The following is a 27,796-nucleotide window of genomic DNA, read 5'->3' on the forward strand; positions in this document are numbered from 1 at the left end:
CAATCTATGAAGAACCTGGTAATCTGTTTGAGTTCTCCAGTACGAGAGGGTTAGATAAAATCTAGTGCTCCAACCCTGGTGGTACACTACTAGCTCTAAGGAGGGATGCCAGCCAGCCACAGAAGGGGAATTTGAACCTTGAACTGAGAAGCTAGAGAGCTAACATAAGAACCTGGTGACAAGTGAGGAGGGAGGAGGAGGAGGAGGAGGAGGAGAGAGCAGTGGTTAGGTAAAGAGGCTGTGACCTGAAGGCAGACACCATAACAGAAAAGAAGAGGGCTCTATGAGTGAACGGGGTGTACGACGGTCAGACGGAGGCAAAAGCCAAGGACAGCGGGAACCAAGGACCCCAAACTGGGATTTACATGATTTACAGAGCTGGGGGTGCTGGTAAAAGTTGTTGTTGTTGTTCTGAGAGAAGGCACACTTTGCAGTCCAGGCTAGACTTGAGTCAGAGTCCTTCTACCTCTGATTCCTGAGCACTGGGAGAACAGTTCAATCCCCCAGATCCCATGTAAACAAACAACAGAGCCAGATGTAGTGGTGCACATCTGTAACCCCAGCATTCCTACTACAAAACACAACTCCCAGCATACACACTCTGTCTGCCTCTCTCTCCTCATCTCTCTCACGCACAAAGAAAGAAAGAAAGAAATTCACATCACTCAAAAATGGAGGGGCTGCAGAATGGAGCCCCTGGTTTCCTGACCTATCCTGATTTAATCTGATCTAATTTTTCTCAAGAGCCAGACGGAGGTAATTGTTTTTGATTGTGTGTATATGTGTGAGTTCATTTCACCTGTCTGGCTAGCCAGCTTGTTTCTGCCTCCACTACCACTGGGATTGCAGGGGACAACCATACGCAGCCGGCACTGATGTGGGCTCTGGGGGTCTCAACTCTGGTCCTCACACTCTTGGGGCAAGCCTGCTGGGTCATCTCTCCAGCTGAGGAAAAGGTAGTTTCAATGTGTCCAATATACAGGACAGTCACATGAATCAAAATCAGTAAATTATGGGAAAGCATTTAGCAAGTAGCAAAGCTTCAAAGAAAGTAGTATTACTACATTCTTACTTTGTTTGTTACTGTGTGTTTTGAGATAGACGCTGGCTATGTAGTCCATGCTGGCCCCACATATGATCTTCTTCCTTTAGTCTCTGAAGTTCTGGGATTTGCAGGCATGGTCCTGCCACCATAACAAACTACTGCATTTTTAAACATCTATATATTTAATTGCCTTTAAAAAAGATAGGCCTTCTACTAGAAAACCCATGCTTTAACAAGTTAAAATCCACACGGTAGCATTTGGGAGTCTGTGACTTATTTTTTGTATTTTTCTCTAGAGATATTTTAAAACTAAACTCAAACAAATTTCTGGGGGCTAGGGAGATGTTTCAGCAGTTAAGAGTGCACTTGCAGAGGACCTGCATTTAAGTCCTGGTACGTATGGTCAGACAACTCATAAACGCCTGTAACTCCAGCTCCAGGGGATCTGATGCCCTCTTCTGGACTTCACAGGCGTCTGCACTCACGTGCATATCCCCATACACGATACACATACATACACATAATTAAAATGATAGAAATAAATAAAACTCTGGCTGAGAATGTAGCAAGATTAGAGCACTTGCCTAGCTAGCACAAAGTCATGGGTTTTATCTGGGCAGTGGTGGCACATGCCTTTAATCCCAGCACTGGGGAGGCAGAGGGCAGGTGAATCTCTGTAAGTTCAAGACTAGTGTGGTGACTCGCCCCCACCTTTTTTTCCCCAGGGTACTCTTGAGGAGTGAGGGATAAGATATTTAGATAGAAATGTAGATGGGAGAGAGACAGACAGAAACACAGGATAGCTTGGGAGGGCCTGGATCCTAATCCACCGGACCCCTCTGTTTCTTCTAAAGGGCTTTTTAAAGGAATGCCAAGGGGTGGAGCAAAAGACCTCCCCCTAGCATAACCAGGTGCAGACCCTTCCAAACACCTGGTAACCACACACGTGGTCAATCCATTCCCTTATGCAGCCCTGCTGGGTAAAGCAAGTTCAGATCTCACTAGGAAACCTCTGTGGGCTCCCATAGATTAGCCTCACCTACAATCAAATTCCAGGACAGCCAGGGCTACACAGAGAAACCCCGTCTCAAAAAACCAAAATCAACAAACCAAAGTCCTGGGTTTCATTTGTAGTATGTGGAGTGTGTGGGGAATGGGGGGGAAGAGTGTGGTGTTTTCAATGAGAAGGGCCCCCACAGATTCATGTATTTGAATGTTTGGCTCCCAGTTGGTAGAACTGTTTAGAAAGGATTAGGATATGCAGCCTTGTTGAAGGTGGTGTGTTACTGGGAATGGGATTTGAGGTTTCAAAAGTCCAAGCCAAGTCGGGCGGTGGTGGTGCATGCCTTTAATCCCAGCACTCGGGAGGCCAGCCTGGTCTACAAAGTGAGTTCCAGGATAGGCTCCAAAGCTACACAGAGAAACCCTGTCTCAAAAAAAACCAGAAAAAAAAAAAAAAGGCCATGCTAGGCCCAATTTTACTCCCTCCCCCCCCCCTTCTTGGCCTTTGGATCAAGATGTAATCGCTTAACTACTGCTCCAGTGCCATGCCTGCCCACCTTCTACCACACTTCCTGCTATGATCATCATAGACTAACCCTCTGAAACCACAGGAAAGGCCCAATTAAATGTTTTTTTCTATAAGTTACCTTGGTCTCACAGCCAACAGAACAGACCCACATACACACACACACACACACACACACACACACACACACACATACAGGGTAGGATCGGTGGGGAGAAATTACAATGGAAACAGAAATGAAAGCTCACCACTCTGAATGCCAGTCCAGCATCCTCAGTGTCACAGAAGTTACTGTGACGCTGTTCCGATACTAGATTCACACTTATGTACCGAGGGGAAACCTACCTTCGAAGTAGTGAAAGGCAGATCCTCCAGGGGAGCTGGGAGGGGGCATGCCACGCTCTGGGCTAACCTGAAAGCCATAAGGTAAGATCAAAAAAGGCTCCAGAGAACCAATTACTCATCTCAGAGGGTCTCTGCCAACCTGCTGTCCACACTTGAGTCCAGCCTTAGCTCCTCGCTGAGGTCTGCTGCTATAGCAGCACTTTTTGCTGTATATTGTAATACCAGTAACTATATATTTTGTTTTTGTTTACTAAGCTGAATCTGCCTCTCACTTTCTTTTGGGGACAAAGTTTTGCTACCTAGCAATAGCCAGACTGGAACTTGCCATGCAGACCAGGTTGGCCTCTGCTTCCTGAGTGCTGGGTTAACAGGTATGCAGCCCCACATCCAGATTGAGCTGAATTTTTCTTAATATTTTGTGTTATCTTTTTTCCACGAGTCACACATACATACATACATGCACACATCCATGTATGGGAGGTTTCTGAGGAGAATGGTGTTAGCTACAGAATGGCAGGGTCTTATGTGTATGAAGTTACACCTCACTCCTCAAAATGATATACTACTTTCTTAAAAAATGAAATAGCAGCCGGGTGGACAGGTGGTGGCACACATCTTTAATCCCAGCACTTGGGAGGCAGAGCCAGGCAGATCTCTGTGAGTTTGAGGCCAGCCTGGTCTACAGAATGAGTTCCAGGACAGCCAGGGCTACACAGAAACCCTATCTTGAAAAACCAAAAAAAAAAAAAAAAAAAAAAAAAAGCATCTTGCTATGTAGCCCAATCTAGCCTCAAACTCATGATTCTCTGCTTCAGCTTGATGAGTATTGGGACTGCAGGTATGTGCTACCAAGCCTAGTACCATTACACACTTCTTTATTTTCAAAAGATAACAATTTTTAACATGTTCATTCATTATTTCCATGTCTGACTTTAGCTGCACCGTATGTGCAGAGGAGCTCCTGGACTCCAAAGAGGAGATCAGATCCCAGGAATTGGGAGTTACAGGGGTTGTGAGCTGCCTGACACAGTGCTAGAGACTGAACCCAGGTCTTAGGGAAGAACAGTGAGCACTCTTAACCGCTGAACCCCAATTATGCATTTTTTGCTGGGGGGGGGGTGCGCGCACACATGTATGTGTATGTGCATGTTTCATACAAGTGTGTATGTGGAGGTTGGAGGACAACTTTGGGGGGTTATCTGCTGGAAAGACATCCATTTTCTTTGAGACAAGGTCTTTGTCATTGGCCTAAAGCTGGCCAGCTAGCACAGGGATCCCAATCCCCATGCTAGGATTACAAGCATACTCCACAAACACTCAGCATTTTTTTGAGTTCTGGGGACTGAACTTAGGTTCTAATACTTGCAAAGCAAGCACTTTACAAACCAGCCATCATCCCTGCCATCAATTACATACTATTCTTTTAATTTAAATTTTTATTCCATTTTTTATGTATGTAGGTATTTTGTCTGCATGTATGTCTGTCTGTACCACATAAGTGCCTAGTGTCCCCAGAGGCTGGAAGAGGATGTAAAATCCCCGGGAATTGGGTTAAAGATGGTTGTGAGCTACAATGTGGGTGCTGGGAGCCCCTCAATTACATACTTCTTACAGGCACGAACTATCTCAGAGTAAAGTCTGGGGGATGGTGATGTAGCTCAGCTGGTAAAGTACTGGCCTACCATGTAGGAAGCCCCGAGTTCGAGTCTCTGGTGGCTATTCTTGGTTGTCAACTTGATGACACCTGGAACTAACTACAACCCAAGAGGCTGGGTTATCTAGAAGGGATTTTATTTTCTTGAGACAGGGTTTCTCTGTGAAGTCCTGGCTGTCCTAGAACTCACTCTGTAGCCCAGGCTGGCCTCAAACTCAGAGATCCGCCTGCTTCTGCCTCCCAAGTGCTGGTATTAAAGGCATGTACCACCACCGCCCATGGGGATTTTTTTTTCCTAATTAAACCATTTGAAATGGGAAGATCCACTTTTAATCCAGATCTTTTTAAGTGGGAAGATCCACTTTTAATCTGGGTCACACCTTCTGGTGGCAGCCTATATGAAGGACATGGAAGAAGGAAGCTTGTTCTCTTTGCTTGCTTGCTCTCACTCTTGCAGGCAAGGCCATTCCTTCTCTGGCATTAGAGCCTACTTCTTCAGGGTTCTGGTGTATCCTGAAGCCCAGCTGAGACACTTAGCCTTATAGACTGAAAAACTACTGGATTCTTGGACCTTCTGTTGGTAAACAGCCACTGCTGGACTAGCTGGACCACAGCCTGAAAACTATTCTAATAAATCCCCTTCCTATATATAAACATAGAATCATCCTATCAGTTCTGTTCCTTCGGAGAACCCTAATACAAATCCCTAGTACTGCATATGGCGGCACATGCGTAATCCTAGCACTAGGGTGATAAAAACAAGTGGATCAAGTTCAAGATCATTCTCAGCTCAAGAGCAACTTTGAGGCCAGCCTGGGCTACATGTCTCAAAAACAAAACAAAACAAACAAAAACCCCACCATCCCACAACTATGAAATCACTGACAATGGTAAAAAGAAGCCTGGCTCGGCAGCATTTTCCTATGTTCTCAGCACTTGGGAGGCAGAGACAGAAATGGGAGTTTGAGGCCAGCACGTATGTAGCAAGATCCTCTTAAAAACAAATTGTCTGCATGTGTAAAACCCTAGGTATGCTGGTGCATCCTTGGAATCCCAGCACAAAGGAGGCTGAGGCAGGAGGATCAGTGCAAGTTTGAGGCCATTCTAGTCTGCAGAGTAAGTTCCTATACAAGTCCATACAAATGGAGGCTGGGCAGTGGTGGTGCATACCTTTAATCCCAGCACTTGGTTGGCGAGGAGGGGTAGAGGCAGACAGATCTCTGTGAGTTCAGAGCCTGGTCTACAGGGCAAGTTCCAGGACAGCCAGGGCTACACAGAGAAACCCTGTCTGGAAAAACCAAAACAAACAAACAAATAAAACAAACAAACAAACAAAAAAACCCACCTCTTAAAAGGATCAGTCCTAAACAAGTATAGTGGCCCACATCTATAATTTCAGCACCAAGGGGTAAGGAGGGCCATGTATTCTAGTCCATCTGGGTCATATAGTGAGTTCTAGCAAGACCATCTCAAATACAGAAAAAAAGGGACAGGTTTTTCTTATCTAACAAGAGAATCCTAACGAGAACCCCAAACCACACACAAGTGCTCCTTTGCATGAACACTTACTAAAGTTCTCCTCCCTGAGTGCTCCCCTGGGAACCCAGCCTGACCTGAGCCTGACCTGAGAAATGCTGGACACACTGCTGGTTTTCCTCTTCAGTGTGCCCTCCTGACACACAGTCAGCAGATTGCTGGGTAGGATGGAGCGGAAGTCATTAAAGGAACGCCTTCGGACACCTTCTAGCTCCTCGGGGATTCTCAGGGAATGAGGAGGGGCTTTGGGAAAGAGCTTTGAGAGGAGAGACTCTTCGGATGTGCTGTAACGACCGAAGGATCTGGAGATTCCGATCAGGCATGGGATTGCATACTTGCAAAGGTATTCTAGAGGAGCAAGCGGAGTTACAAGAGTTACTTAAGACAGCCACACTGTAGCCACCCGCACCATTGGTTAACATTTTACAACCCACTCCTGGTAACTGTGAATGAGGCTGAGAACAAGCCAGTTACAGGGGCAACTGGTGACATTTTCAATCTCATTACCAGTTACGTCAGACTGTATCTCTATCACATTTGCTTCCTTGCAAGGTCTTGATCTATTCATGGCACATCCCAATCAGTAATATAGTTGAGTCATGCTTATGTACTGTGACCACCTCAGATCACACTGATGGCCCTGTTTACACTATGGGAAAAGTGACCTCTAGAAAGCAGTCAGCTAAACTACCCCCATACTATACTGGGCAAAACAGAGACTCAGAAGAGTAAAGTTACTTGTCAAAGACACCTGGCATTTGTATACACAGCTATGCTCATAGTCCCATGTGGCCTCTCAGTATACAAGCACACAAATGTAACCTAATAGAAAAGTTTCTACTCATCTGGTATATACAAAGTACAAACAAACAAAACAAAGAAACAAAGGAAAAGGAGAAACAGAAAACAGCTTTGAGGGGCCAACCAGATGACTCAGTGGGTAAAAGCCCTACCCTTGCAACCTGAGGAGCCGAGTTTGACTCCTGGATCCATCGCACGGTGGAGGGGAGAACTGACTCCCACAAGTTAGTTTTCCTTTGACCACATATATGCACACCTTTGAGCTTGAGTACACACACACACACACACACACACACACCCCACATTATACACAGACACAAATAACAAATAAAAATTTGAAAAATTGAAGATAAAATAGTATGGAAGATTTAGAATCATACCTTTTTCTTGAATCTCCACGGCCTGGCACATTCCCAGAAGGACATGCATAACCTGCAGGAGTGCCTCTAAAATCTGTGACAGTCAAGGGCACAAACAGTTAACAAAACTAGGTGAGTATTACAAAACTCATTCAAACTTCGCAGGAGCTTTAGACATTATCTTGACCAACCCTATCCATTCCCCCACAATAGCTGTGCCAGGAGCTAGCTGCTAACATCACAGTCAACCTTCTCCTAACCCTGGACCAGTGACGTCTTCCTGGGGCTTGTACCCACTGCTCTGGACCATTTTTCCTTCATTTTCTCTAAAGAGGTCTTCAAATCATCTCTTTTCCTGGCCAAAAGGGCTTAGTTCTTTTCAGTTTTACTGTATGATCATAATTTCTTCATGATACTATGTTATCTGCTTACCATTGTACAACAGACTAATTTTTCTACATTTTACATGAAGTGTGGGATTCAGAATACACACATGAATATTTTGGGGGATGCAGGAACTCACATTCATGGGAGTCTAGACTTCGTTGTGTGAGCCATTAGGTTTTCTTTTTTCTTTTTTTTTTTTCCCCCGTTTTTCCAGACCAGGATTCTCCGTGTAGTTTTGGTGCCTGTCCTGGATCTCTTTCTGTAGACCAGGCTGGCCTCAAACTCACAGAGATTCGCCTGGCTCTGCCTCCCTAGTGCTGGGGTTAAAGGCGTGCGCCACCGACATCTAGCTGAGACATTAGTTTTCAGTTTGTCTTTTGTGAACACGTCACATAGTTGGTTATGTAAGACATTTAAATTCTCTTCACACATGTTGGTGCTTTTTTTTTCTTTCTACATGTTGTTCTTAAGCTATGAAACTTATACTTATGCAGTTGGTATTTTAACTTTTTGTTTGTAGTTCACTGGACTGGGATGCAAAGCCCAGGCAAACAAAAAAAGAAACAGATGTGACAAGATTTGTTCATAAGTAGTCAACATTCCTATATTTTCCTAATATTAATAATACTACTAAAAATGGTGGGGTAAGAAATAGCTCAGCAATTAAGAGCATTTTCTGTTCTTGCAGAGGAGTTTGGTTTGGCTCCCAGCATCCACATGGCAGTTCACAACTGTATGTAACTCCAGTTCTAGGGGATCCAAGATCCTCTTTTGGCCTCCAATGGCACCAGGTAGAGGCATGTGGTAAACATGCACAGATCCAGATAAAACACTAATACACATAAGATAAAAATAAATGAATCCAGTGGGCATGAAAGTCATCTATGTTTTATATACTTTATAGACATTGCCTGACACAGTTTAATTCATTTGTGCTTTATACACTTTATACTCATAGCCTAGCATAGTTTTATTCAATGTTTTAAGCGAGTCTGCATTTTGAATGCAACCCATCACATACAGTGAGACATAGAATTTTCTACTTGTAGAGTGACATTAGTGATCAAAATTTCAGATTATGGATTCTTTGTTTTGTGTTGTTTGTTTACTTATTATTTCTGTTTGTTTGTTTTGGGACAGGGTTTCTCTGTGTATCCCTGGCTGTCCTGGAACTTAATCTGTAGACCAGGGTAGCCTCCAACTCAGAGATCACCTGCCTCTGTCTCCTGAGTGCTGGGATTAAAGGTGTGCACCACCACCATGCGGCTTTAGATTTTGTCTTTTTTTTTTTTTTTTTTTTCCGTTTTTCGAGACAGGGTTTTTCTGTGTAGCTTTGCGCCTGTCCTGGATCTCGCACTGTAGACCAGGCCGGCCTCAAACTCACAGAGAACCGCCTGCCTCTGCCTCCCGAGAGCTGGGATTAAAGGCACGCGCCACCACCACCTGGCTAGATTTTGGATTCTTTACTAGAGACACTCAATCTGTACTTTTTCTAATTTCATTGTTGATCACATTATTTTGGCAAACATTATTCATAGATAAGGCCTTATTGTTTAATACCTTTAATCCCAGCAACCAGAAAAGAGGCTGGCAGTTACCTGTGAATTCCAGGCCAGTCCAGTCTACATAGTGAGATCCAGACCGGCCAGAGCTACCTAGAGAGACCCTGCTTAAAACAAAACAAAACAAAAACAATAACAACAAAACCAACCAAACAAACAAACAAACCACCACAGGGGTGGCTATTCTTGGTTGTCAACTTGACTACACTTAGAATTAACTAAAATCCAAGCAGCTGGATACACCTGTGAGGGATTATTCATAAACCATTTGAAATAGTAAGATCCACCTTGGATCTGGGCCACACCTTCTGCCGGCAGCCTATATAAAGGACAAGGAAGAAGGAAGCTCTTGCTCTTTGCCCGCTGCCCTCCCTTACTCTCTGGCAAGTTCATTCCTTCATGGCATTAGAACCTACTTCTTTGAGATTCGTGGACCTTCTGTTGGAAAACAGCCATTGTTGGACTAGCTGGACCACAGCCTGAAGGCCACTCTAATAGATGCCCACTATATATCTATTCATTCTATCAGCTCTGTTCCTTTAGACCAGTGGGTCTCTGTTGTTTTTGCTCTTTGGGGGGGGGGGGGGTCCACCACCCAGCTCCTAAATAAATCATGTATATGAAGGCTTATTCTTTATTACAAATGCTTAGCTTGGCTTGTTTCTTGCCAGCTTTACCTAACTTAATTATCCCATCTAGCTTTTGCCTTTGGGCTTTTACCTTTCACTATTTTTGTATAGTTTTCATTATTTCTTACTCTGTTGCTGGTTGTGTAGCTGGGTGGCTGACTCCTTGTGTCCTCCTCCTCCTCCTCTCGCTTCCTTCTTCCTCCTCCCAGATTTTCCTTCTATTTATCCTCTCTGCCTGCCAGCCCCGCCTATTTCTCTCGCCTGCCTCATTATTGGCCATTTAGCTCTTTATTAGACCATCAGGTGTTTCAGACAGGCACAGTAACACAGCTTCACAGAGTTAAATAAGCATAACATAAACAAAAGTAACACACCTTAAAATAATATTTCCCAACAGTTCTCAACCTTCCTAATGTGCGACCCTTTAATAAGTTCCTCATGTTGTGGTGACTCGATCATAAAATTATCTTTATTGCACTTCATAACTATAATCTTACTACTGTTATGAATTGTAATATAAATATCTATTTTCTCATGGTCTTAGGTGACCCCTGTGAAAGGTCATTCTACTCCCAAGGCAGTCATAACTCACAGGTCCAGAACCACTGCTTTAGAGAACCCTAATACAGACTTTGGTACCAGGAGTGGTTCTAGAACAACAGAAGTATAATGGTGAATTTTTTAAGTATCTGGAATAGGCATTCCAATTTGCTGCCACCCATAGTTACTGAAGTCTTTCCTAGAAGCTTGGAGTATTGAAAGCCTAAGATGTGAATTATATTACAAACTGAAGGAGACAAATGCATCTGATTATCCTGATTCACCAACTGTGAGAGGTAATGGACTTGGTGACTCTGTATATAAAACTTTGGACAGTTTGTGGGAAAATAAGGAAACTGAAACCAACTGGTTGCTTCTAGCATCTCTGGATAAACTGGCAAAGGAAAAGAAGCTTTGAGGTAAAATTAACCAACTTCTAGCATCTCAGAATAGTGAAGGACAACAATGAATGCAGTGATAAAATTGACCAGCTCCAGATGTGCATTTAACAATCCAAAGCAGTGGTTCTCAACCTGTGAGTCATGACCTCTGGTATGAAATGACCCTTCTGCACAGGAGTTGCAATTGGATATCCTGCATATCAGATATTTACATTTACAATTCATAACAATAGCAAAATTACAGTTATGAAGTAACAATGAAAATAATTTTATGGTTGGAGGGCACCACAACACGAGGAACTGTATTAAAGGGTCATAGCACTGGGAATGTTGAGAATTGGTCTAAAGGTTTCTAAGCGTGCCCTGGAAGAGAATCTTCTCTCCAGCAGTCACAGAGCTCAAGTTGCTCTGTGGAAAATCAAACTGAAGCCCTCATGATAAGGTTGGCATAATTACAACTAAATTAAAGTCCCAACCTCAGAAGGTGCTGGCAGTTAAAGTAAAGGCATTAATTAGAAAAGAATGGGACCCTGTATCTTGGAATGGAGATGTATAGAAGAACCCTATTGAAACTGAGAACTTGAACCCTCAGACTCTCAAGGGTTTATCTCACCCGAGGAAGAAGTCTCTCCACCCTCAGCAGATGTACTCCCACCCCCAACCCCTGAAATATTGCCTTTTCCAACTTTGACTGAGGAAATTAATCCTTCAATGTCTGCTAAACCAGCAGTGACTTTCTCTGAAGGAAATGCCAGACAAGGCAAGGCAAGACTGATGTCCCTCAGGGCCTACCTACAGTTGCCTCTAGATCTATAACCAGAATAAAGGCTAAGGGGCTCCTTGAGGGGAGATAAAATGTAGTCCACAAAGAAGTGAGCTATACTACTACTACTAGAGAGCTTAATGAGTTTGCTAATTCATTCAAGCAGAAGTCTGGGTAATGTTAGGTCTCAGGTAGTCCAACAGCCAGTCCAAATATCCAGAAATGAGTATAAATTGGACTATAGGAGGATTTCTGGAGGTTAGATAAAAGCTAGCATTTCTCAAGAACTGGTGAAATTGGTTCCCATCTCCAAAAGGAGTCATTTCCTTTACCTCTGGTAAAGGGACATATGGCTGCCTGTGGTGCCTATTAGCATATCCAAGTCCATTCTTGCTCCAGGCTTCCTCAGTACCAAGAGTGCCTGTTATACACTTCAAAGTCCACGCTAGCATCCTTCTCACCTCCTCTTCTACCCCAATTCCCTACAGCTCAAGGGCTTCTCACCCCATAGCTACTCATCCTTCCTATAACCCTGCAATTCTCACCATGCTTTTTCCATTCCCTGTTACTCTCCATTTTCTCAGAGTCCTGGATGAATACGCCTGCTCTCTATTCTCTCTCTCTCTCTCTCTCTCTCTCTCTCTCTCTCTCTCTCTCTCTTTCTCTCCCCGCTTCTCTAATAGGGCACATGTGTGAGAATGGATCTTTTTTTTTCTTTAGGAGAAGGAAGAGGGGAGAAGGGAGGAGAAAGGACAGGAGAGGGGAGAGGGGAGGGGGAGGGGGAGAGGGGAGGAAGAAGAATTGAGGAGGGAGGGAGAGGAGAGAGAGAGAGAGAGAGAGAGAGAGAGAGAGAGAGAGAGAGAGAGTGCGAGAGCGTGAGAATGGATCTTAGGGGTGAGGGATAATGATGGAAGGAACATAAAACTGGACCAGGCCGAGTTTATTGATATGGACCCACTGAGGGAGATTCTAGGTTTAACATGGAAGCTCACACAGCTAAAAAAGAAATCAAAAGTTTGTTTGAATGGTTGGCTGAAGCATTTGTCAGAAGACAGCCTCCTGAAAATGAGTGGAGATGCCTGATATCTCTTGGCTTACTGTTGGCAAAGGGATCTGAAGGCTCAGGGAAGTTGCAGAGCAAGAGTGGGCACCGAAGGTTGACCTCTGACCTACACATGCACACACATATGCTATGGAAGGAAATATGATTATATATGTTGGCAACTGAAACCAGAAAAGCCTCAAAGATAAAAGGTTCAAATGAAAAAAAAACTTTTCTTCTATGAAGGCTGGGGAGATTGTCCAGTGGTTAGCTGAGTACAATTCCAGTGTGAGGACTGAAGTTTTAGTTCCCAGAAACCCATCTAAATGCCTGGTGGGTATGGCTGCCCATCTGTAACTTCAGCCTTGGAAGGTAATAAGGGACTGAATCACCAGAACAAGATAGCTAGCAAGACCAGCCATACCTGTGGGCTCTAAACCTGAGGACGAATGAGGTGGAAGAGCAAGCCAGCGCACACCTTTAATCCCAGAGGCAGGCGGATCTCTGTGAGTTCGAGGCCAGCCTGGGCTACAAAGTGAGTTCCAGGAAAGGAGCAAAGCTACACAGAGAAACCCTGTCTCGAAAAGCCAAAAAACACCCCCCCCCCAAAAAAAAGGTGCTGGGGAGCAATGGAGGATGATTCTTCACACCAACCTCAGGCCTCCACGTGCAAGTGCACACAGGAGAGCACACGTGCACCTACATCACATCCACACATACACAAACAGAAAAATAAAAAGGGAAAATTCTCTTCTACAAGCAACTTCAATCAAGAACCTCAAGGAGGAAAATGGCCACCTCTGCTGTTTTCTGCCCACTTCACACGTGATACACTGAATGAGGCAAGGCTCGTGAGATCCTAAAAAACACCCAAGACATCACAGTTGAAAAGTACTGCTATTAGTTGCATCAAATAAAGGGGCCAGGGAGATGGCCGAGTGGGTAAAAGCAATAAGATAGGAGTTGAAATTGCCAGCACCCATAGAAAAGCCAGGGAGTACGGTGTACTGCTTGCAAGCCAGCTTTGGGGTGTGCAAACGGTTCACTCACTGGCACTTCACTGGCCAGTCTAGCTCAAACAGTGAGCTTCAGGCTCAGTGAGAGACCCTGTTGTGGAATGTTAGTTTAAGATGTGTCACATGTGTTTATGCTGTGGAACATTTGTTTTATGATGCAAAGATGTGTTGCATTCTTTTATGTTGCGTTTGTTTAACTCTGTGAAGCTGTGTTACTGTGCCTGTCTAAAACATCTGATGGTCTAATGAAGAGCTGAACGGCCAATAGCGAGGCAGGAGAAAGGATAGTGGGGCTGGCAGGCAGAGAGGATATAGAGAAGGAGAAATCTGGGAGGAGAGAGAGGAGCAAGAACAAGGAGAGGAGGACGCTAGGGGTCAGCCGGCCAGCCACCCAGCCGCCCAGCCACCCAGCCACCCAGCCGGCCAGCCACCCAGCCACCCAGCCACCCAGCTACTCAGCCACACAGCCAGCCAGCCACCCAGCCACCCAGCCACCAGCTACTCAGCCACACAGCCAGCCAGCCACCCAGCCACCCAGCCACCCAGCCACACAGCCACACAGCCACCCAACCAGCCAGCCGGCCAGCCACCCAGCCACCCAGCCGGCCAGCCACCCAGCCACACAGCCACCCAGCCACCCAGCCGGCCAGCCGGCCAGCCACCCAGCCACCCAGCCAGCCAGCCAGCCACCCAGCCAGCCAGCCACCCAGCCGGCCAGCCACCCAGCCAGCCAGCCAGCCAGCCAGCCAGCCAGCCACCCAGCCACCCAGCCAGCCAGCCAGCCAGCCACCCAGCCACCCAGCCAGCCAGCCACCCAGCCAGCCAGCCAGCCAGCCAGCCAGCCACCCAGCCACCCAGCCAGTCAGCCATGGAATAAGAGTGAAAGGAAGATTTACAGAACTAAGTTAGCCGGAAGTTTCTCCCATCCTGCTGGGCCCGCAGTTGGAAAGAATCTCTGCCACCCCTGTCCCACAGCCACTTGGTCCCAAGTAAACACAGAGGCTTATATTATTTACAAACTATATGGCCTATGGGTCAGGTTATATTAGCTAGCTCTTTCATTTTGAATTAACCTATTTCTGTAAATCTATATGTTGCCACGTGGCTGTGGTGTTACTGGTCTGCTGACGGCTTGTTGCTCCTTTGGTGGTAGGCTCTCATCTCTCCGACTCTACCCTTCCTCATCTTGTCTTTAGTTTGAATGTACCACCTAACCTTATCCTGTGCTGCCATAGGCCAATGCAGCTTTATTTATCAACCAATCAGAGCACCACATACTCACAGTGTACAGAAAGACATCCCCTAGCAAGTAAGAGAAAGGTAAAAGCCCAGAGGCAAAAGGTAGACAGGATAATTTAAGTTAAGGAAAGTTGGCTAAAAATAAGCCAAGCTAAGGCCGGGCTTCAATAATAAAGACTAAGACTCTGTGTGTATTTTTCTGGGAGCTGTGTGGCAGACCCCCAAAGAGTAAAGAGTAATAAAACAACCAACAAGACCCTGTTTCAAAAAGGTGGAAAGGGCTGGAGATTCAGCTCAGTGGTAAAGTGACTGGGAAGTACCAGGCCTTGGGTTAAGTCCGCAGCATCAGAATAGACAGAAAGAAACAGACAGGTAGGTAGATACATAAGGGATTTTACACACACGGTTGAAGAGCTCAAGAGGGACACCTGATGTCCTCCTCTGGCCTCTGCATGAATATACACGTGTGTAACAATACATATACATGCACACACAAATAGTACCAAATAAAATCAACACAACCCAATCATGCTCCACATCCTCTTTCTATCATTCTGGGGTTCTTTTCTTTCTTTCTTTCTTTCTTCCTTCCTTCCTTCCTTCCTTCCTTCCTTCCCTCCTCCTCCTCCTCCTCCTCCTCCTCCTCCTCCTCCTCCTCCTCCTCCTCCTCCTTCTTCTTCTTCTTCTTCTTCTTCTTCTTTTTTGTTTTTGTTTTTTTTGAGACAGGGTTTCTCCATGTTTCTTTGGTGCCTGTACTGGATCTCACTCTATAGCCCAGGCTGGCTTCGAACTCAGAGAGATCCACCTGCCTCTGCCTCCCAAGTGCTGGGATTAAAGGTGTGTGCCATCACCCAGCTCTGGGGTTCTTGTCAATTAGCATCCAGGCACCACAGTCATCAGACACTTACCTCATCCCTCAGGGAGGGGTCCCTGTAAGCCACATCAGACAGCAAAGTGACCAGACAGAAGCTAAAGCTCTCCGCAACTGGGAGGTTACCTGGAAGACACAAGGCCCGAACAGGTCAAACCCAGACACCTGGCTCAGCAGGCTCCTTTCCTCACACAGCCTGCCAAAGGACCCGCTTCAGTGAGGTAAGAAAGCAGAGGTGGAGGCTCAAGCCTGGACCCCAACATTTAGGCAGCAGATAAGAAAATCAGAAGCTCAAAGTTATTCTCACCACATAGGGAATTTGAGGCCTGGCTGGGACACATGAGACTCCAATTCCAAAACAAACACACAACAAAAAAGAGCCAAAAGAAGGAAAGGCTGGGTCTGCCGAGCTTCTCTCCTATCCATCTTCACAGACTTCTGCATTAATTTTTAGTTGTGGGTTTTTGTTTATTTGTTTTTGTTTTTTTGTTTTTTTCAAGACAGGGTTTCTCTGTGTATCCCTGACTGTCCTGGAACGCATTCTGTAGACCAGGCTGGCCTCGAACTCACAGAGATCCACCTGCCTCTGCCTCCCAAGTGCTGGGTTTAAAGGCGTGCGCCACCACTGCCCAGTTAATTTTTAGTTGTTTTTAATTACATTTACTTTGTCTGTGTATGGTGTGTGAGAGAGAGAGACACACACACATAAGTGAGTGACAGCATGTGTGTGGAGGCCAGGGGACAACTGCAGTCAGCTCTTTCCTTCCGTCATGTGGGTCCCAGGGACTGAACTCTTGTGTTTTGTGGTGTGTGTGTGAGGCTGCACGTGCCACAGCATCTGTGTGGAGGTTGGGAGATGATCTCAGGTGCGGGTCTTTACCTTTCAGCTTGCTTACGTTCTTTTCTGTCATGTTGTGCTGCGTACTCCAGCGGAGCTGGCCTGCAAGCTTCCCAGGATCCCTCTCCAGCTCCTGCCGTGCTGTAGAAGTGCTGAGATCTCTGGGACCTGACTGACCAAATCCAGCTTCCACACTGATTCTATGGTCTGAACTCAGGACATTGGGCTTGTGTGGCCACCTCCCTGGCCCAACCTTGAACTTACGATCTTCCTGCCTCTACCTCCTAAGTATTGGGATTACAAATTTGGTAATGGGATTATTGGTAATGGATTCTTAGTTCCATGCCTCGTTCATGTGGTGCTGGAGACCAAACCCAGGGCTTCAAGCATACTAGAGGCAAGCATTCTAACAAGTGAGCTATATCTTCAACCCAAGAAGTAAATCTAAATGGAGTATAAGCAACAGCACGTGAACACTGTCAAATACATGTTCGTATCACTTTACCGGAATGAGACAGACAGACAGACAGACAGAGCATGCGTCCATGTTGTGCTGGAGACAGCACCCAGAGTTTCAGAGCTGGGGACTGCACTCTGGACTACTGAACCATGCACCCCAGGCCTGGACTTTTAAGTCCTTCTCAAACAGCCTAACAGCAGGGAAATTCTTCAAAGCAACTAAGGCTGGAAAGAGTACCTCATCTAAAGCACCCAAAGCTACACATATGAAGCTTTTCTGTCGAGTATACCTTCAAATGTTAGAGCTGCCACTGCTGCTCCAATCATGATGGTCATGAATCATGTGATCAATCCTAATACTGAATCAGAGACATGAGTGCCCACTTTTGCTAAGCCAGGCAGTGGTGGCACACACTTTTAATTCCAGGTACAAGGGAGGCAGAGCAGGCAGATACCTGTGTTGGAGGCCAGCTTGGTCTATACGAGCAAGTTCCAGGACAGCCAGGGCTGCTACACAGAGAAACCTTGTCTTGAAAAACAAAAATAAAACAAAAAAAAAAAGTACCCAATTTTCACGGATATTCTTAGTATATGGCAGTATACAGTATTTGGCAGAAGATTATTAGAATTTTAAAATGCCACCCAGGTAGCTCTGAAACTTGTGTGTGCATCAAAATCACTTTGGCGTTTATTACAATTTAGACGGCCCCTTTGGGAACCACTACTCTAGATTTAGCAGCCTAAGTTCTACTGCCTTTCAAAAAAAGGGGAAGGGGAGCAGTTTGGGACATGGGTCGCTGAGTACCGTGCCAAGCACGAGGACCTAAGTTTGATCCCTAGCAACCACATGAAAAGCCAGGCATGGCGGCACACACTTGCAGTCTCGGTGCCAGCGAGGCAGAGGCAGGGGACAGAAGGGTCCCTAGGGCTTGCTAGCCAGCCAGCCTGGTCTACTTGTTGAGTTCCAGGATGGTGAGAGCCCACCTATCAACACACACTCACTCACTCACACACACACACACACACACCACCAACACATAGACAGACACACACACCCAGTGGTGGAGCACATATTTAGCATGCATGAGGCCCTGGGTTCAGTCCCCAGTTCACACACAAATTCTATAAATTTATATATTTTTAACACTATTTCAAACATGTCAAAACTTTCATTCTAACATGAATCTTTTATATATATATAAAAGTGATTTTTGTTTAGAAGTTTTATTTATTAGCCCTAAATTATACGTTTATGTGTGCACATTAGAGCAGCTACTGAGGAATTCAGGGGAGGAGGAGATAATGATGATTGTTAGGTCTCAGAGACCCGGGGCTAGGGAGAGTGCATCCTGCCTTTGCAGGGGACCCAAGTGTGCATCCACCATCCACCCAGCTCACAACAGCTTCAGGAGATCTGACACCCTCTTGTGGACTCTGCGGGCACTGCACTTCCATTTATATACCCACACAGACACAGTCATATATAGATAATTAAAAATAAAAAATTTAAAAAAGAGCCGGGCGGTGGTGGCGCACGCCTTTAATCCCAGCACTCGGGAGGCAGAGGCAGGTGGATCTCTGTGAGTTCGAGGCCAGCCTGGGCTACCAAGTGAGTTCCAGGAGAGGCGCAAAGCTACACAGAGAAACCCTGTCTCGAAAAACAAAACAAAACAAAACAAAAAAAAAAAAAAAAAAAAAAAAGAACACCAAACCCGGTGGTGGCAGCGGCGGCGGCGGCGGCGGCGCACGCCTTTAATCCCAGTTTGTACTACAGAGTGAGTTCCAGGAAAGGTGCCAAAGCTACATAGAGAAACCCTGTCTCGAAAAACAAAAACAAACAAACAAAAAACAAACAAACAAACAAAAAAGAACACCAATGGCTTCAGTTATTAGGTAACAGTTGCAGATATAGACTTCTGTTAATTATGGTCCTTTGAATTGTGGAAACACTCATAACTTAAGGAGTCAGTTCTAGGCAAGGTGGGTAACCAAAAGGGCTGAAAACCCACAGATCAGGAGGTGTACAGGCACAGTCGGGATGTTTGTGACAGCAGCAAAATGGCTTTAGCAGAGTGAGCCCCCTTAACAAGTTAGGCAGCATCACCTATTGAGAAAAAAAGTCTTCATTACAGATACCAACCCACCATGATACATCCAAAGGTTTTATATAAAGCACTGCAGAGCTAGATTCCAAAGAAACTTCAGTTTTATGGATCAGGAATCCTAAAATGCTGGAGGTGTTCCAAGCCGACTTGGGAGTTTCAGGGTATCAGTACACACAAACATCAGTGTGGTAGCTAACACAAACGTGGTGGACGGTGGGTCTAGAGGACTATTTCACAAAGGAGGAGGAAAGCAGGTAAAGGAGGCAGCAGGTACATGTGGGACAAACGCTGTAACTCCCTCTGATACCTCCTAGCCCTCAAAATTTAAAATACCAGTTAAAAAAGAAATGCGTATGAATTAATTCCATTTCTTTCTTTCCTTTTTTTATTTGTTTGTTATTTATTTATTACGTATACAGTGTTCTACCTGCATGTACACCTGCATGCCAGAGGGCACCAAATCTCATTATAGATGGTTCTGAGCCACCATGTGTTGCTTGGAATTGAACTCAGGACCTCTGGAAGAACAGCCAGTGCCCTTAACCTCTGAGCCATCTCTCCAGCCCCCTCCCCCCGTTGCTGGAGTTATGTCCAGTCCCACTCAGGCCCACAGCCACTCAGACCCAAGTAAACACACAGAGACTTATATTACTCATAAACTGTATGGCCGTGGCAGGCTTCTTGTTTATATATATATATATATATATATATATATATATATATATATATATATATAATAATCTTAAATTAACCCATTTCTACTAATCTATAAGTTGCCACGTGGCTTGTGGCTTACTGGTACTTTATATCTTGCTTCTCATGGTGGCGGCTGGCAGCATCTCCTGACTCAGGCTTCAACTTCCCAGAATTCTCCTCTCTGCTTATCCCACCTATACTATACTTCCTGCCGGGCTACTGGCCAATCAGGGTTTTATTTATCAATCAGACCAACACATTCACAGCATACAGAAAGACATCCCCAGCATCCCCCCCCTTTCTTTTTTTGAGACAAGATTTCTCACTGTACCTCTGGCTGTCCTAGAACTAGCTCTGTAGACCAGGCTGGCCTCAAACTCAGAGATCTGCCTGCCTCTGCTGGGATTAAAGGTGTGCATCATCATGCCCAGCATAATGTTTTAAAGTAGGAGTTTAATTGAAATTTAACAGCAACGAACTCGATAAAACTATTTCTAGTAAACAATTATGGTTATGTTCCCAATGTCCATTCACCCTTTGGAATAGCAGCAGCATCCTGTGGAGAACTGACCTTTCTCTAGGAAAGAATTTATAAGCTCAAGGGCAAATGGTTGGTTTGGGGATGGACAATGCGGATGACCTAACTGTAACCAATGACATACAAGAATGGAAGTTTCTGAAAGTCCCAAAAGAACTGACTCAATTCCAGAAGAGTGCAGTGGAAAGTTGTAGGCTGAGCATCCTTCCGCTTCACCATGGGTTCTGGAGAGCAGTGAGTCAGGTCAGTCACACTGCTCCAGGAACTTAAGTTGTTCCACACCTAGTGGGACCAGCCAGAAGCAGCCTAATTTCCACATTTGCTTGGTTTCTTTGTTTCTTTTTCTTTTTTCTTTTTTTTCATTCAGGATAAACATATGAAATTACCTCTGCCTTTCCGAGCTGTGCTTTCTTCAACCCAATACACTTTTGGAAGACCTCTGAGAAGTCGAAGAAGATAAGGAACAACACAGTCTTTGTGCTAAAAAACAAACAAAAAATTTTATTTAGTAAGTGACTAGTAGGCGTTTTCACATAGACTAAGCTACTTAGATCTAAGAAGCTCAGATTCTCCAGGGACAGCATAAAGCAGAAGTTCCCATGGTATCACCCTTCCTATCTCTATACGTCACAGTCCAGAAGATGTCACAGTGTTCCACAGGACACAAACACACCCTACCGAGTGTAATGTGCAGCCTAGTGGACTTCTCTGAGGGAAAGGCCCCTAGAAGTCCCTCCCCAGAAGATACTCACAAGGAAGTACTTAACTGCCTTCAATGGCAGGGGTACAAATTGCCCAAAGCCACCCATGGATCCTAAACTGAGGTTTTTGGGATCAAAGTGACTTTCACAGCACGAACTTCTGATCTCAATACTCTTCACTTTTTATTCCTTGTTTTCCTTCTCCTTCTGTTAAATTCTATGCTTATTTTCCCTTAGTCCTTGAAAGCAGAGCATCGGACTTAAGTGAAACTGCTTTCATTTCTTTTATTCTATCTATCTATCTATCTATCTATCTATCTATCTATCTATCTATCTATCTATCTTTAAGGACAGGTGTCACTGTGTAGTCCTGGATAGCCTGGAATGCTATGTAGACCAGGCTAGGCTTGAACTAAGGGAGATTCCCTTGCCTCTGCCTCCCAAGTGCTGCGATTACAGATGTGAACCACCACCCTAGAGTGGTACTCAGCTTTCAAGCCTCTCCATTTGATGCCCAATGAAATAGAGACAGTGATCATTCTAAGCTGGGTCTAAATGAAGATTTATAAGAACAAAGGAAAACATCTGTAAATGATAAAAGGCAGTGGCTTTTTATCTGTCTAGGATTCTAAAACTCCCAAGGGCTGCACTGTATTGCCTTCTGAAGAAGAGCCTAGGCTCCTCCCTACATAACGTAGAGGCTTTAGTAGTACATAGGAAATAAACCACCTCCACTACTATGGACGCAACTGTTGCAATGACAGCTCAGGAGAGATCTGAAGGCAGCCAGTGCATCCTGGACGGAGTCATGCAATACAAACGGGAAGTGAACCATGATAAAGACATGATCCCTTGGCCTTCTCTGGGTCTACTAAAGCACGCTGGGTTCCATCTGTATCCAAAATTCCAAAGGTGGAACCAGCAGTTCAGCTAAGTTGTCATGTGCCATCTGACCCCTGGTCAATCCTTATGTAGAATCCAAAATGCATGAAACGTAGTTTGTACTTATTTCTTCCTTCCAGTCTTAGAAAAGTCAGGTGTATGTTTGGGATTTACAAGCAACACATATGTCAAAGGTATTTTAAAGTAATACATATTTAAATAGCAGCAGTTTAGAAATTCTTTTCTGCCCTCTATAACTCATTTTATACTTATGGCAAACAGAAAACTAGAATGGCTGAGGGTGCAGGTGAATGGTACAATGCTTGCCTAGCATGTGCAAGGCCCAGAGTTCAGGGACAAATACTGTGAAAAAAGTCAAATACTCTGTGAAAAATGTGGCTCTGCTTTCTCCTCAGGATCGTTGGCTGCACTGGCCCACAAGGGTGGAGGGAGCAGAATCAGGGACAGGATTAGGATGACTGTGGGTACAACAGAGACAGACCTCTGGGAGATAGACTTCAGCGAATCAGCGCAACTTTACTCTAGAATATAAGGAATATACAGGCTTGGGGAGCTTGGGGACAAACCCTAATTTGCATTAAGTGGCAGGTCCTGTCACAAGGCTCCATATGTGGCAGTAGGGTCCTATGGCAGAGCTCCTAGCACAAGTCTTCTTAGCCAGGATCTGTGCCAAGGGTCAAGTTAAAGGTAAATCAGGCATCTGGCTTAGAAACAGCTTTCGGATAAGGTCATTCCTCTTGGACCAGGGACATTCTCCAGATAAGGGCAGGTAGAGGCAGGAAGTTTTGCTGGGGAGGGAGGGAGTTTCCATGTTGCTGAACTTTTGGGAAAAGCTGCCAGGCCATGAGAGACTGCAACTTCGACCAGCCAGCAAGGCCTTCCAACAGAAAGATATAAAAGAGTGCATGAGCATGCCTGAAATCTCAGCAGTGGAGAAACAGGCAGGAGGACCCTACCATGTTCAAGGCCAGCCTAGTCTACATAGCTAGTTCTAGGCAAGTCTTTACTAACAAACTAAGCCAGGGATATACAAGAAGACGGTTTCATAAAACAAAATAAATAATAAGTAGTGCTTATTGGAATATAATTTCTAGGAAGTACAGGCTAATGGTTTTAGATGAATATTCAAATACATAATGTTATTTTCCTGACAGAACAATTAAACTTAGAATTCAAAAATAGTATCTAAAGATGATAAACAATATATAAATGAATTAGAATTGATATCTAATGATCAAGAATTTGCTTCAATTAGCACTGGCAATTATTAAAAAAATGAAACACAGTACACAAATTTGCATTGTAGCAGAAGGCTGGGTTTTAATCCCCATCAAAATACTACTAGTATGTACTCAAGTTTTATTTCTAATCAGTTTTGATAAAGATGGTCTCATATGACTGATAAACTGTATGACTGATGAACATTTTACCTGCTACTAAAAAGCAAGCCTACTTTGTAAAATATGCAATTATATTTCAAAAGAATTTTATCTTACTTAGACTGCAAAATTTAAAAAAATTAAAAACCTTTATTATTTATTTTACAACACTTTATTTATTTATTTATTATGTATATAGTGTTCTGTTTGCATGTATCCCTGCAGGCTAGAAGAGGGCACCAGATCTCATTATAGATGGTTGTGAGCCACCATGTGGTTGCTGGGAATTGAACTCAGGACCTCTGGAAGAACAGGCAGTGTTCTTAACCTCTGAGCCATCTCTCCAGCCCTATTTTACAACACATTTTTAAAGAATCAGTAATTTGGCTGGGCATGGTGACATATGCCTTTATTCTCAGTACTGAGAGGCAGAGGCAGGCAGATCTCTGTGAGTTTGAGGCAGCCTGGGCTACACAGTTAATCCCAGGACCACCAAGCTATGGAGAGAGTTTCTGCCTCAAACTAAAAGAACAAACAATTCGGTAAGTTCCTAGGTGCTCCATGCCACCGTTCGATTTACCTTGTCCCACTCCTCCTCTTACTGCTTTGATTAGGTTGGAAGTACACTCCTAGTACTGTACCACGAGGTAAATAGACACAACACCAACGCAGACTCTCATTACACCCCCTTCACACTAAAGAATTATAAACGTAGTGAAGACTCACCTGAAGATCAGATTCAATGAGAAAAATGCCCAGTGCAATCACTGCGTCTCGCCGTCTTTCATCCAGTTGGAAGATTCCATGGAAATCTACTGGGCACATGCAAAGCAGCTTCTGGACCTAGAAAATAAGATTTAAAAACAAAACACAAAGGGCTGAAGGGACAGCTCGGCAGTTAAGAGCACATACTGCTCTTTTAGAGGACCTGAGTCTGCCTGTAACTCTGGTTCCACGGGATCCAACTCCTCTAGCTTTTGCAGACACCTGCATATACCTACACATATACATACAGAAACTTAAAAATAATAAAAATAAGTCTTTAACAAAACACAAGGCTGGAGAAATAGCTCAGTAGTAAAGAGCACTTATTGCTCTTGCAGAGGACCTGAATTAGGTTTCTCAGTGCCCACATGGTGGCTCAGAACTGTCTGTTGATATAGAAATGTATTATATAGAAATGATAGGATAAAAATATAGATTATTATATCCACTCTGAAAAGAAAAAAGAGAGACTATGGATATAATAAGGCAAAAAGGAAGATTACTGACTACTAAAAAAAAAGAGATAAAAAATAGCAGAATAAAAGGGTAGATTATTGAATCTACTCTGAAAAGAAAAAAGGATCATATGAACATGATAAGATTAAAAAGGTAGATTACTGAATCTACTTTTAAAAAGCAACTACTAGTTTTAAATATTTTACATTGGATTGGATTTTTGTATATTGCATACAAATTTTGTATATTGATACAAATTTGAGATTGATTTTGTTAGAACATACTGTACATATACTTCTAATCTTGTTCAAGGTATTATACCTATACAGTTCATTTAACAATGTAATGCAAATTGCTAATCCTGGAAAGTTATTATTAACAACTATTTAGGATAATAAAGAAATGCAGGTTAGTAGTTAGTCACCTATTACAATCAAACTTGTAGTCAGGTTAGGTATGTTTTCAAGGTCAAACAGATATATTTTAGATAGATAGGTCATCTTCAAACACTTCAGAGATCTGCAGAATATGGTATTTAAGATGTTTTAAAAACATAGATTTTATCTTTTTTATGACAATGAGACATGTCTGCTTCTGGCAGCACCAATCTACTTCAGAGAAGATGATGGGCATTGAAGAGACTCCATATGGGCTTTGTGGCAAGTTAGCCACTGGGCAAGAAAGTGCCCTTGCCTCGACTGCTGACTGTATGCTGTCCAAAATGGACAAGCAGGACACAAAAGAAAGGACTGTCGAACCTTGCCAAGACAAAGTAGGAAGGCCTTTCAGAAAATCCTGCTTCACAGATGAGTCTGTCAGATATGCTAGGCCTGTAGGCTGAAGATGGATACCCAACATTGCCGAGAAATCTCAAATGACTGTCCAGGCAGCCAGCTGTTTCTGTCATTTCTCACATTTTTGGAAGTTGCTTGCCTGCACTTCCTGTTTACTCAGATAATATTATTTCTATCTCAGGTCGTTGAGGGAGTTGAAGATTAGATAGTTATAGTTTTCCTTGTTAAGAAATTTAGAAACCGGGTGGTGGTGGCGCACGCCTTTAATCCCAGCACTCGGGAGGCAGAGCCAGGCGGATCTCTGTGAGTTCGAGGCCAGCCTGGTCTACAAAGCGAGTTCCAGGAAAGGCGCAAAGCTACACAGAGAAACCCTGTCTCAAAAAACCAAAAACCAAAAACCAAAAACCAAAAGCAAAAAAAGAAAGAAATTTAGAAAAGAAACTCACTAAAGAAGTGTAAAGCGTATAAGTTTGAAAGACATCAAAAGATAGTTTTGGGTTGGTAATATAAGTTAGGATAGAAAGTGAATTAGGTACATTTTGGACTCACCAAAATAGGATAAATAATGGAGTATTTTCTCTGAATCTGTCAAATGTTAATGGACTGGACACTGTTAATGTAATTCTTTTTTTTTTTCTTTCTTTCTTTCTTTTTTTTTTTTTTTTTTTTTTTTTGGAGACAGGATTTCACTGTGTAACAATCCTGGCTGTCCTGGAACTCACTCTGTAGACCAGGCTGGCCTCAACTCACAGAGATCCACCTGCCTCTGCCTCCCGAGTGCTGGGATTAAAGGCTCGCGCCACCACCGCCTGACTGCTAATGTAATTCTTGACTGTATATATTATTTGTACTTATTGTATATAGTTTTTCTTATATTAGTTATAACTTTCTTTTATTATTTTAGACAAAAAAAGGGAAATATGGTGATATATTGTGCACCCTAATAAAATTTGCCTGAAGATCAGAGGGCAGAACAAACCACTAGATTAAACACAGCTGTCAGGCAGTGGTGGCACACACCTTTAATCCCAGCACTTGGGAGGCACAGGTCCATCTGGATCTCTGTGAGTTCAAAGCCACCCTGGACTACATGAGATTGACTCAGTCTAGGAGAGAAACAGAACCAGGCAGTGGTGGCCACACCTTTAATCCTAGCACTTGGGAATCACATGCCTTTAATCCCAGCACTAAGAAGGAAGTGACATGGCTGGGCGGAGAAAGGTATATAAGCCGTGAGGAGACAGGACTAAGGGTTTTTCAGCTGGAGCCTTTCAGGTGAGGACTCAGAGGATTTCAGTCAGAGGATTTGTGGACTTGGTGAGGTGAGACGTGGAAGTGGCTTGTTCCTCTGTCTCTCTGATCTTTCAGCATTTACCCCAATATCTGGCTCCATGTTTTTTATTAAAAGACCTTTTAACATTTGAGCTACAGTCTGTAGCTCCGGTTCCAGGAGATCTGATGCCTCCTCTGATCTCCTCAGGTTCTTCGTGCACATGGTACACACACACACACACACACACACACACACACACACACACACACACACACACAACCAGATTAACAAACAAGCAGACACACAGCCTCCATAAACAGAAGGCCACATTCAGAAAAATCCATCCTGCATAAGTCCACATAACCAGTAATACTGGTATGCATCTGATAGAGGATTAGTATCTAAAATATACAAAGAACTAAAAAAAAATTTAAACATCAAGAAAATAAATTACCCAATTAAAAATTGGGACAATGAATTAAAGAATTCTCAAAAGAAAAAACACAAATGTTTGATAAGTATTCAACATGCTTTTTTTTTTCTTTTTGGTTTTTTGAAACCTGAGCTGGCTAGTGTCTCAACTAGACAAAACCCAGAATCATCTGGTAGGAAAAAACTTCACCTGTGAGAATGTCTCTATCGGATATTAGAATGGCTTGTAGGCAAGTCTGAGGGGCATTCCTTGATTGTTTATTGATGTGTGAGGGCCCAGCTCCTCCCATATCAATATCAACACTACCCTGGGTGAGTGTTGACACCCACGGTAGGTGGTTTTGGGAGGTGTAAGAATTGAAACTGACCTTGCTTGTTGTTTTTTTTTTTTTAATATCTGTAGTGGTACTGACTTTGCTTGCTTTGAAGTAGCTTTTATTTTTTGAAGTAACTGTTAGTTTTAAGTCTCGTAGTGCTATGTTCTAGTGAACCTGCTATAGCAATTTCTGATCTCTAAGAACTGAGTAATGGTGTAGAACACTAATTCATAATCACGCTAATCGTAATCTGGAGACGTATAACATTGTGTGGCCTTTTGTATAAATAGACAGATAGAAATGGTCCGATTAGTTTCCTTTTTAATATGCTTAAAATAAGCAGGTGGATCTATTTCATGTTTTTGAACAAAAACTTTATTGGGGATACATGCGGTAGGGTAAATCAGTAAGAGGTGTTATTT

The 27,796-nt window shown here is 43.8% G+C and overlaps 1 protein-coding gene across 1 annotated transcript in view; it reads right to left on the reverse strand.

The window, feature by feature from the left end:
• Window positions 1–27,796, reverse strand: part of Pi4ka (phosphatidylinositol 4-kinase alpha) — a 145,229-nt gene that overhangs the window by 97,445 nt on the left and 19,988 nt on the right. Inside the window, 6 exon segments of the mRNA XM_052740031.1 lie at window positions 2,919–2,985; window positions 6,197–6,456; window positions 7,290–7,362; window positions 15,756–15,844; window positions 20,741–20,834; window positions 24,064–24,180. Of these exon segments, the coding sequence (XP_052595991.1) occupies window positions 2,919–2,985; window positions 6,197–6,456; window positions 7,290–7,362; window positions 15,756–15,844; window positions 20,741–20,834; window positions 24,064–24,180 (700 nt within the window).

Source organism: Peromyscus californicus, unplaced genomic scaffold (assembly GCF_007827085.1).
Source record: "Peromyscus californicus insignis strain IS unplaced genomic scaffold, ASM782708v3 Scaffold_16__1_contigs__length_79575227, whole genome shotgun sequence".
Lineage (NCBI taxonomy): Eukaryota > Metazoa > Chordata > Mammalia > Rodentia > Cricetidae > Peromyscus > Peromyscus californicus.